The sequence below is a fragment of the Ceratosolen solmsi genome, unplaced genomic scaffold (assembly GCF_000503995.2).
Source record: "Ceratosolen solmsi marchali unplaced genomic scaffold, CerSol_1.0 scaffold14, whole genome shotgun sequence".
In the NCBI taxonomy this organism is placed as follows: Eukaryota; Metazoa; Arthropoda; class Insecta; order Hymenoptera; family Agaonidae; genus Ceratosolen; species Ceratosolen solmsi.
Genome location: NW_011948420.1, coordinates 3,576,598 through 3,589,210, shown reverse-complemented (window position 1 = coordinate 3,589,210; position 12,613 = coordinate 3,576,598). Strand labels below are relative to the sequence as shown.

General features: G+C 40.4%; 1 protein-coding gene across 3 annotated transcripts in view; it reads left to right on the top strand.

Moving 5' to 3' along the window:
- The window catches only part of hth (Meis homeobox homothorax), a 517,031-nt gene that overhangs the window by 324,751 nt on the left and 179,667 nt on the right, over positions 1–12,613 (top strand). For 2 of the 3 annotated variants that reach the window (XM_011498002.1, XM_011498001.1), the window contains one exon: positions 1,975–2,144. In XM_011498002.1, coding sequence (XP_011496304.1) covers positions 1,975–2,144 — 170 coding nt within the window. The remainder of the gene's footprint in view (positions 1–1,974; positions 2,145–12,613) is intronic. The other variant, XM_011498003.1, reaches the window with a different exon arrangement.

Genomic DNA, 12,613 nt, shown 5'->3' with positions numbered 1-12,613 from the left:
TAGTTATAATACCATCAGTAACAGTAGACAGCGTAGTTCGCATCTTGGGTATTATATAAAAAATTGTTGAAGATGAGAACGAGAAGAAAGGACAGAGTCGAAGAGTGGGAGAGAGAGAGAGAGAGAGAGAGAGAGAGAAATAGAGAAAGTGCAACTGAGTTTCATACTTTATCCTTGACGGCGGAGACGCGTTGCTCGATAACGGCGTTCAGACGAAGAACGAATGGATAGAGCAGTCGGCCATAATATACGCTTTGCGGCAAATTGTCTACAAGTGAGATAGACATGAAGAAAGAAAGATGGAATGAGATACATATATGGATAGTTGGTGAAGGAATGAGGGAGGAAGCGAGTGAGTTAGAGTGCGAGAGCGATAGAGCGATAGAGAGAGAGAGAGAGAGAGAAATAGTCAGAGAAAGTTTAAGTTTTCTCTCTCTATCTATCTATCTATCTATCTCATATCCTTTGACTTTCCTGGCTCTTTCTCTCCCCGATTGCGGTTCATTTACTGAGCGAATCGAGTTAATGTAGCGGACAGAGAAACTCTCCACTGCTGCGGAGATGCGACATGGTGATGGCTAATCTTGATGACTTTTACGTTATTACGTCGATTCGCATCATCATGCTGATAGAAGAATGCTATGTTTTTGCAGTAATAATGGTCGAACTTTAATCGTGCTTCTTGTGCAATTGTTGTTGTAATTTAACTTTAAGCGACGAATGGTAAGTAAATTGAAGTATAATTGAAGCAAGTTAAGCTTCGTTTCTAATTTCACCGATATAATTACTTTACGGAAATATCAGAGATGTACGAATGTAATTTTTAATAGTTTTGCTTAATTGATCAAGAGCTGTTGCGCATAAACTACAAACTGTAGAATAATGTTTTTCAATTTACATTAATATTTAATGCATTTACCAGATTGTTAGATTCTTTGATAAATGTAAAAATGGGAGAAATTGTACAGAAGGTCAGTCAATTACGTTGCCTTTTATCTACTCTGTGTTTGTGAGAATTATAAAAGTGGCATTGGTAAGATAGAGTTCCTTGACGCAAAATATGGTTAATTCTTTTATAATTTTGTAATAAGCATTTGTTTCAAGAAATTGTAAAAATAATAATTAGTTAATGTTGATCTTTAAGTTCCTTTACTATCTCTCATTACATTTATAACCTTGAGAGCTTAATAAGAGTCCTTAAAAAACGGTAACCACGAGTACGGCAATTACAAAGTTAAGATTGATAAACTTCGTAGAATTTTTGTGACGATACTGTGTTATTTTATAGAAAATATAGAGCTAAAAAAGTACGTATTTAACCATTTTCAGGTTCGTGCTTTATGGTATTTAATCCTAAACTTTCAAACATTATTAAGTAAATTGTATTTATAAGAACATTAATGATAAATCAAGGATGTGTATTATTCAGGTCGAACACCTACTTTGTCTCCAGCAACTGATAGTTGTTCGACAACTCACGCAATGGCATATTGCAAAGCATTCTCATACACTAGTACGTATTGAAATAATTATAACTGATACATTTATATGCAGCTGAACTATTATTATACTGTCTTATTATACAAAGCAAATATCATTAATATTCATATGAATGAAAAATGATAATTGAATGTTATCGGAAAAGCCACCAATTGATATAAAGTATTTTATTTGCATTTCTTTAAGATTTTAAAACGATATTTGATACGGTAGCTATTTAAAATTACTCCTTACTACTGTATTAAAATTATATTATAGATAAATTGAAATTTTTTAAGCCATTGCAATTGATATCGCGTATAAAGTATTAACAAATATATATTGCATTAGTAAAAAATGAGCAGTGTTATTTGTTTGAAAATATGTGCGGTTATCACTACATTATATAAAATCTGACCTTCAGTGTCCAATATATCCTAAATAGTACCCAGAATACTGATTATAGCGAACAACATAGTAATCGATTAACGTTAGACTCAATGCTTACTGTTTCAGGCGACGCGAGTAACGCGAGTATCGGCAGTGGCGAAGGGACGGGCGAGGAAGACGACGACTCGTCGGGTAAGAAGAACCAAAAGAAAAGGGGCATCTTTCCCAAGGTCGCGACCAACATCCTCAGGGCGTGGCTGTTTCAACACCTCACGGTAAGCAAGCCTTCAATTCTCTCTCTCTCTCTCTCTGTCTCTCTCTCTGTCTCTCTCTGTCTCTCTCTCTGTCTCTCTCTCTCTGTCTCTCTCTCTGTCTCTCTCTGTCTGTCTCTCTCTCTCTGTCTGTCTCTCTCTCTCTCCTTTTGCATGACCTACTCATCATCTCAAGTACAACTACGTTTCCGTGTATTTTCATCGCGGCCCGATGCGGCATCCAATTTTTTTCTCCTTTTCTCACCATGTCGGTAAGCACGATAACTGCGATAGAGATGGCGACGACGCTTCCTGTCCTCATGACACATGCGACAATTTTCAAGTTCGCACTTTGTGCGCGCTCGTGCGTGCGCGCACAGGCACACACAGATGCGCTCGCGCGCCAGAACGCGAGCGAGAACGTTCGTGGAAGTCCTTTTTATACACAGCAATGCTATGCATTTCTCTCGAAGTCGGCGGTGGCGGCGGGAACGCGCAAAATAAAACGAGCTGAATAAGAGTAAAATGAAGTAGAAAAAGGCAAGGGAGCGAGAGGCGGGTTTGGGGAAATGGAGGGACAGAGTCGACGACGCGCCGATGGCTTGTTCGAAATCAGCGTTCTGCGAAGCGTCGCGCTCTCTCATCGAAAGCTGCTGCCGTTGCTGCATGTTTCTTCCTTCGCCTCCGCCCTTCGTCTTGCTATCCCACCCCATGTGAAATTCCGATGTTGATCCGGCAAAAAAGCACAGTGGCAGCGCGTGAAATTGTTGCTTCTTGTTTGAAACGACGCATCACTGCTCGCGCGCTTTAATTAAATGTCCGCTCGCTCGCCCAGTCACATGGGCGTTTCACACTTTATGCGAAATTGAAAATGGATTGTTTGGCATTTGTCAAAGTATGGAAAAACCGCTGCCGAATCATTTGATAATCCGTTAAAACGAAGTCGAATCTTTTTAAAAGCGAGTACCGTAATTTTAATCACTACTTTCGGACTTGATATTATTGCCTTAGCTCCCCCGACTACGAGTAATTTCATTCATGATGTCTTATTAGTTTGGGGCTAAATTTGGAACTCATAAGCTCCGAATAATTGAAAAATCTGAATCGAAATTAATTAGTCCTAAGTCATAGGTCGATCAAGGTACCGATAGTCCTGCTAAACAAAATCTAGCCTTAGCCAAAAATAAATGTAAATAAATTAGCCCAATATCTAAATAATGAGGAAATAAATATTTATTAATTATTAATCCAGGAATCGGTAGAGGAATTCGTAATATCAAGTAATTAGTTACGAGCAGTCGTTAACATTTTTCTTACATGAATGTTGGCCTTCCTGTATTTCACAGATGAAATTTCTCCATACTGCAGGAAAAATTCTATTTATTAATGTATGCAATGACATCATATCCATTAGAAAAGATTCATTAAATTGTAATTAATTGAAGAAAGTTAAACCTTATTGTAAGATAGAAGAAGGAGATTGAAGATGAAGGTCGTTATTTTCAATATAAGTTTGATGCACCCAAAATGTGCGTAGCTGGATGAAGAAGGAGCGAAAAATCGAATCCGCCGCGACTGTCAGGCATCTCATCGTAATCTCCTAATCTTCTAATGTTAAGATAAGAAGTGTCCCCCTGGTATTTGCACCCCCTAACGATTCACGAGTAATCTGAGCCGCAAAAAGCACAACGCGCGTACTGTATAAGTGGTGTTACGCAGGGCATCGTAGTTATTGGTGCGAAATTTCATCACAATAGCCCACATGTCAGAGTCTACAGTGAAACAAGGATAAACTATTTAAAGAATTAAATTCATTGTTGAGCGTGAGGGTAAGGGGCGTAAGAGTAGTGCATAGTAAGAGTAATACATGGTTTTAGTGACATTTCTCGATCGGGCGAAAGTAGTTGGGGAAATTTTTAACTTTAATAATATCGCTTCAATAATAATTTATCCTTACATTGTAGTAATTTATCTTGTAAAATGGATCGATATTCGGCTGGGTATAATTGAATTTGGTTAGAGGGCAAATCAATCGCACCTTTAATCAAGTGCGAATGTCCGAATGGCCCGTGAGGGACAAAACCAAAAGGCAAAATTCTTGCAAATAGTTCTAAATATTGTGCATTAACGATACGCGCAAGCGACATCGAATGCAACCGCGAAAGCTCGTCTACAAAACAAGCTACACAGACGGAAAGAGAGACAACGAGAGAGAGAGAGAGAGAGGGAGAGCGAGAGGGAGAGCGAGAGAGCAAGAGAGAGGGGGAGGGAGAGAGAGAGAGAGAGAGAGCGACTGCATGGATTTCGGGCACGATCAGGTTACCTTGGCAAGAGGGCTGTAATCATATTGCAGCGTCGCCTAATGCCATTACTGCCCAATTGGGGGTGGCACTGAGGGCTCGAAGAGCCTCTCTCCCTCAACATTTCCCTCCCCTCTGCAGCAACGAGCCGTCGGCTGTATTGGATATGACGTCGGCAACATAGTTGGGTTCTTGGCTTTAATGCATGTGCGCCGTGCAAGCGAATGCGTTCACGGCTCTGGGTTAACTATCGGAGATCGATCGGTACTACGGTTGTGGAGGGGGCAGGGAGGGGACGGCGGCTGACTAGCTGGCGGTAATCGAATCGGGTTTACGTATGGTTGATTGGGGGGAGGAGGTTAGCGAGGGTGTAAAGCATCGGGGGTGAGAGAGCGAGGCGATGGCAACAGCGCGGCTCGTCATTATAATAATAATTCCGAAATTCGAGAATGCGGGTAGGCGTCAGCGGATTAAGCCGATGTCTCGATAAATATTTTTCGAGATGTGCACACTTTCGTGTTAGTGCAAGCGAGGTATGGGATAATGCCAACGTCGGGGCGAGATTCAGAGTAAAATGGACGTGGGAGGGGAGTGTCAAGTGTCGCGGGCAAGGCAAAAATTGGAATTTATCGTACGTGGATTTATTTGAAATTGGTCCTGTTGTTAATGATTTTAGAATGTTACTTTGTGCATTGGATATTCTAGTGTTTCAAAATTAAATTTGTTTCGAGAAGTTTCAAATGTCTAAAACTCTTTTGCAATTATCACATATGTATGTATGAATTATATATTTCTATTGTAATAAGTGTTATATTTCAGCTAATGGACGGGATCAGAATATTTTGATGAGAGTTTTATGTGAAATAATTTCCATTTCTTATCTAATAGAATATTTAATGAACATTTCTTTTTAAACTATTGTAATTTAGAAGAGAAATGTTTAATGCTTACGAATTAATAATTAGTGTTACAAAGTTAACTGCATTTGAAATTTTCAAAGATTATTTTAGAACAAACTCAGTAGGAATTCCCGCCTTGTTCCACTTTCTATTAATCATCGTTACTCGTTATAGTAAAATATTTTCAAACTAAAATTCAACATGGACACTTAGAAGAGTTTCCAGTAAGTTTCAACGTGAGCATAATGCATCGGTAGTATGTATAAATACATAAATAATAAAATTTCTTAATTTTAAAGAACTCTCGATACGCCATTATACCATAAAATTGCAAATGGACTTATTGAAATTGTAATTATTTAATATTAATGAATCAAAAGTGGAATACGGGAAATGATATGAGACGTGGTTGAGGGAAACGGCGAGGGAGAAGAGAGTTTTGACCTCATCTCCTGACGGGCTCGGACAGATAGATATAAATTAAATTAATTTGATGGAAGTGGAATGCCTGGCTCTCGTGTACTCTCGCACGTTGACTCTCTCTCCCTCTTTCTCTCTCTTTCTCCCTCTTTCTCCCTCTCTCTCTCTCTCTCTCTCTCTCTCTCTCTTTATCTATCTATCTATCTATCTATCTATTTATCCATCTATCTATCTATCTATCTATCTATCTATCTGTCTATTTATCTTTTTTTGTCTCACACAATTTGGCTTTCACTCTCCATCTTTCTCGGTTTCTATTACGTGCGCGCGCATATTTGTCCTGAACTTGCGCACGAGCGTGTCTCGTCTCTAGAGCAGGCAAGCCAGTTTGATTAAATTTCATTCCTGTTACGCGGATTGCGCGCGGATACCGAGATATGTGCATATTATACTGCCACGCTGGTACAGTACACCATAAAACGCATGTCTACACATGGCCGACCATGTTTTTTTTCATCTCAACGAAAAGAGGCGCGAGAATGAGAGAACAAATGAGATAAATTGATGAAACGATGCATCGCAGAACAATTGCGATGATAAATGATTTTCTAAATTAAAAATTTTTCCTATCTATGCGAAAGCACACTTTGAGTTATATATAGGTTTATTGATTTTGCTGGAAAATTCTATTATTCCGATGTTTCGAAATTTATATCTCTCTTTTATATTCGTAGATTACATTAGTTAAACAGAGCTTTTTCATTAAAATTGGATATTATTATGCTACTGGGTAAGGAATAAACTTATACGTTCGATGAATTTTTAATTATTGTTAAATTACGCATTACGCAGGCCATTCTTTACTCGTTCTTTCACCTCTCTATCTTGTTACCTATGAACCAGATATTAGAATAAGATGGAATGTAACTGTAAAATTTCTCTCCTCAAAGTAAAACTAACGCGAGTGTAGTGTGCAATAGTATTGAACAAGTGGATGGAAAGTGTATGGAATGTCCGATGGTTGGTGTGAAAAATTTGCAAATTTAGACGAAAGAAATGCTTATCCGTGATGAGGTCAGACGGTGCACCAGACTTGTCGTTTCGAAAGCTCGCAGCAGCGAGAGAATCAACGGGTAGTTGCGAGGCTAGTAGTAGCAGGCAGCTATAGTCCGTCGGCGGAATGAACGAGCCTGCAACTTCTCTCCCAGAGTTTAATTAGACAGAAGAGTAGTATATACATCACGGATTCGCTCCTTTTCCAGCGCGTAACTCTCAGCCCTTTATTCACCATCTCTCTCTCTCTTTCTCTCTCTGCCTCTCTGACTCTCTCTCTCTCTCTCTCTCTCTCTCTCTCTCTACTACTTTCTCGTTTATTCTCTTTGTCTTTCTTTCTCCCGTGCTCTCGGCCTATCCTATTCTGTCTCAGCAACTTCACCTATTCCGCACCTATGTGCCTTAATTTCAATGGCTTGTCGCTCTTCTTTTCTCTGTCCGTCGCGGTATTTAGTTTAAAACTAGAGATGCTGAAAAGTTTCTAGTCTCAACTTGTTTAATAGAAAATTTTAATTATTACATGCAATTTTTTCTCCTTTTTCGAGTAATATAATTAGAGTGTATTTATTACGCGCGCTTTAAATTCTGTGATAAAAAGAATTTAGAAAATCTTTGAGTAACTACTCTACTGTTACAATCGATACAATACGATTATTTTTTAGCTCGAATAACGTTCAATTGTTCAATTCAACATTCACTTTTATTTTTAAGTAATTGTGTATATAATAGCACAATTAAAACTATTCTAAGCATCTACGATCATACGTATTTTAACAATCGTGTCATTGGGGCTGACATTGCTATAAGCTTATGCAGCGCCTGAAAATTTGTCGTTTTTTACTCACCAGATGCACGTTGAAGCTTGTACGCTGACATCCGATCAACGCATACTATTGCAGTATGTGTACACAGTATCTGTTACGTACACGGTACTCGTTAAATGGAAGATTCAATTTATCGATATTCGGCACTTATAGCGCAGGCAGCAACATAACGATCGCAATGATTTATTCGCAAGAGAATTTCGATGATTCTTAAAATTGCCTGCGATCGTTCTGCAGCACATTGGCGAAGCAGCGAATTCTTCACAAGTATGGGGGCGCGAGAAAGTACCAGTGCAAAGAACGAGGATTTTTCGAAGAAAATTTATAATCCATTTTAATTTACTCGAGGGATGGGTAGCCCGGGGATATATCCGTTTTGGCTTGCAGTTTCCGCTCCCGTATATGTGATTCTCGCTGAAGCGGAAAGGCGCGCACTTCTCTTCCGCTTTTCTTAAATCAATAGAAACGTTCTAAGGAATTACATTCGTCGGAGCTGTATAATCTTCGATTATGTACGATCTTTGACATTCTGAAAATTGGAATTCTCGTATCGCCGGAATAACCTAGCTGTAATTTAAAATGTGTATACGGCATCCGATATACGTCGCACGGAAAATGCATTGCAAAATATTACCTCTATAATAAAAAAGCTTGCCAGGAAAAAAACTGCTCCCATAAGAAAGTCATCGATATTAGTTATAGCATCATAAATACAACGATGCTTTTAATCGACGTTGCATGTTAAACTTCCCTTTCGGCTAAGCACTATTCTTCACTCACTGAATCCCGATTGATTTTCCCAATGCTCTTCAATAGAAAAATTCGCCTTTTTGTCATAGAAGGCTCAATCCTATTAATACTTCCGTAGCATTAAGCACCAATAAAAATCCATTATTCTAGCAGGCTGGTTTTAACGAACTCCCGCGGCAATCGTAAAAAGCAAACGGGCGGAAAGGAAGTACGAATGCCCCCTCTGGCCCACCCCGCACTCGGCTGTGCAAATAAAAATGGTTCACCACTCGCGTTAACATACGTCCAGCGGAGGATCATCCGCGGGAACATGCGTATATACGCAGGGAAGGAGGCGATAGCGCCTCGGATATCTTAAACAATTTGCATAGGCAATCATAACGGTAGTTTTTTCGGCAGTAAAGGGGCTGCTACCGCCGGTCTCCCTTCTCTCTCTCCCTCGCGCTTTGCCGAGCGTTTTATGTCGCCATAACCGTAGCCCGGCATGGCCTACTTAGATCTCGTATCGCGCAGCTCGAAGGCGCCCTAACATCTATTGTCCCGGAAGCTCGGCTTCCTTCGGCGAGGCGCGCGAAGTACGAATTGTCGCGGGCCGGGAGTAAGAGCCAAGGGACAATACTTGAGCGGCGAGTGCGAGGAACTCGCGTTGTCCCGGAAGCCGACGCGTCTGCGACACGCCTGTTGTCACCTTATCGGCACTAAAGGACGTCGAGGACACATTTGCATACATCGGCCGGCAGTTTTCCGCCCGAACAAATCCTCGGGGGCTGCGAAGTCAATGGCTGTTCTTCCGCTCTCCGTATTTACCCACTTTCTATATACGACCGTACTTTCTCAGTCGCAGCTTCCCTCCTTCCTTCCTGATAGCGCGGAATTTTTCCCCATTTTCCACTCACCCCATTACGCTATACCACGCTCATGGAGAATCCTCTATGACGACATTCCAAACGTCCGTTCCGTGACGTAATTGTTTTTATTTCTCGCTGATACGCGCTTTAAACGGGAGGGCAAATTAAATTTCTGGGCCCTCTATCTGTCAATGTATTTGACCCAAGTTCTCGCATACTGACGCAATCCTACGCATGCGCGGTAAACTTGGCGCTTTTATATTTTTAATATTTTCCATTTTGTTCTACCGGCGATTGCCCCTCCACTCGATCTTCATCATTCCAAATCACTAAACATTGCACAGAAGCACGGATAAACGTTGGATTTAAACAGCGATCGATTTTAGAACGTGTCGTCGGCCGTTCGTATTACGTTAAAACTCGATACTTATGCGCAGTTTCGTTGTGATAATTTCTCCCTCAAATATCGCGAGGGCCGAATGTACATTAGCATCGAAGGAGATGGGTCCCATAGCGTGATTGGGACTGGCCGTAGCGAAAACATCAAGTTTATCCTCGAAGATCTTTCGTAGCGAAGACTCGGGCGCGCACGTCCATAGAAATATATGGCTGATGTTTTATTTTTCACGCGACCGAGGCACTGTCCCCGGCGTTTCCTCCTCATACGGCCATCGTGGCGGGCTCGGCAACAATGGTTGCTCGCATCAACATAATTACAGGCTCGCGCGCTATCCGAATGAGTCAGGATAGGGCAGGGCAAAGCGGCTGTGGGGAACGTGTGCGTGACGGCCAGCGAGACCGAGTGAGTGAGATGAGCATTATATTCAAATGCAAGGCGGCGCCAACGTCCGAGAGAGACAGAGACTGAGACTGAGACTCAGATAGACAGAGATAGAGAGATAGAGAGAGAGAGAGAGATAGAGAGAGAGAGTGAGTGAGTGACGGGGCGAGAGGGAGCGAGGGGGCGGGTGGGAGGGAAGGAGGAGGCCTCGTTGTGTTCGCCCCGGGGGCTGAACGAAGGCTTGTACTCGTTGTGAGAGGGGGAAAGGGCCCAGAGGAGAGACCAGGAGACGAGCGAGATACGTACATACGGTGTACGTGTGCTAATGCTGCGTGTGGCTTTCGCCGGGCTTATACCGCTGTGGATTGAGAAAGAGAAATGGAGTGACCTCGGGAGAGAAAATTACGTTGTCCATGGCATTGCATAGACTGTTATGCTCCATCGGCCCGAGCACATCGGCTCTCGTTTTTTTCACAATCGATTTGTCAAGCCCTTTCGGCATTTATTTATCACATTAATGCCTCGAGTTTATTAATATGGGCCACCCCATTTTGAAATTTATTTAGACAACAGTTCTTTCGCAATGAATTCTTTTACATAAAAATATATACGAGTGTCTTACCATATCGCTATCATAGTTTAGTATTCTCATAAAAAAAATACTTTGTTTCTTTTCTACTATAGAAATTATCACATAATCTTTCACTTGATATAGCGGCACTGAAATAGAGATAAAAATGAAAAAGAAAATGGTGTATTACACTGCCTTAAGAGTTGGTCAGAGATAATTGCAAAAAACTGTACTTCCCGAAAACGATCCTGGTACCACCATATCTCTACCTCTCCTTTCTCTCTCTCTCTCTCTCTCTCGCTCTCTCTCTCCCTCTCTCCCTTTCTCTCTCTCGCTCTCTCTCTCCCTCTCTCCCTTTCTCTCTCTCTCTCGCTCCCTCTCCCTCTCTCACTTTCTCACTCTTTCTCTCTGTTGACGACAGCGTGCCGTTTCCGGACCCTCGGATTAGAGCATTTTCTTTGCGACAGCTAAAGCCTCCATTTTTGTGAAATTTATCGCCTTTAATCCCTCAAGCTCTACTGCCAACGAATTTTTTTATCCTTTTCACTTTATTCTCTTTTTACTCTCTCTCTCTCTCTCTCTCTCTCTCTCTCTCTCTCACTCTCTCGATTACTCTTCCACTCTTTCTCAAGTTCTTGATATTTCTTTTTAGTGCATTCCTTACTCCTTTTGTTATTTGCTCACTTATAATTTTTTCTTATTATTCGGTTAATTCAATTACGCAAAATTCAATTGTTCAATGTAATTGATAGAAACGTGCGCATGGTCATATAATGTACACAACTACGCAATTAAACGAGGATGCTTAATTTAAGTAGGATTTATAATATTCGTATCATCAACGTACATTCCTCAGTATAAATAGCCTGCCCATATCTAAATATAAACCGTGTGTAGGTCGGAATAAGAGAGAGTGAGTGGGGGTAAGGGCGCAGAATTAATTCAGGATAACTTTTAGCCTTTTCAGTCCCACTTGTCAGTCGTCATAATCCTTGTATGGTCATCCCATAAGGGCTACTAACTTAATAGTAAAACGATGTCACAGTAACTATCCAGTAAATCCATTTATTTTGATTTTTATAATAACTATTATTTGTAAATAGAATAATTTTTCCTATATTAATTACATAAAAAAAATTAATTTGTTAAAAGTTGTTCACAATACAAATACATGCAGGTGAATTCAATCGCCGAGTTATTATTATTATATGACAAGTTTTTTATCTTGTACAATGTTTCTCTGAAATTTAAATGTTTGAATCTTTAATTTTTATACTATTTGTATGTGATAGAAGATTTAGTAATTTTTTAGCGCAGAGAAAGTGAGTTCTTAGTATTAAGTTTCAAATATTTATTATAAATATTTGACTTATTCAAACACAGTTACCTTAAAAATATTGTGCGTTTACAAATGGATTGTGCATTTTGATTATGGTTTTTTCTTCTTCATGAATTAATAAGAGATGACGAATAGAGGGACGACAAAGCATTTGTCCGGCATTGATCTACCTCTATTTTTGACTAATCCAAGTGAAAATTATTCATGCGTTGATGATGCAGAAATGCTCATTCCAGGAATCGAAATGACTAAGTGCGCTGTCACATTATTCCCATAGGAAGCCGTGGGCAGACTCATTTCTCTTCAGGCTGTCAGGAACCCGTTTATGCGTCCGTAATTCTCAGTGCGTAGTCGACAAGAAGGAGAGGGCGAGAAATCTATATATATATATATATATATATATATATATATATATATATACAGACGGATACATACAATATACATACGAGAGAGAGAGAGAGAGAGAGAGAGAGAGAGAGATAAAGAGAGTAAGCGATGGGGTAGGGGGCAAAAGAAATAAAACAGAATCGAAAGAGAAATAAACAAAATTGGAAGGCGCGAAGGGTCAATGCGTCGCGTCTGTTGCTCGGATAACGCGATCACGGCGTTATCCTTTAAATTAATCCAATTATGCATGCTGAGTACGTATGCTCGAGACATTAGCACCCTCGGACCTCGGGACTCCAAAAGCCATAATGGATGCGTGAG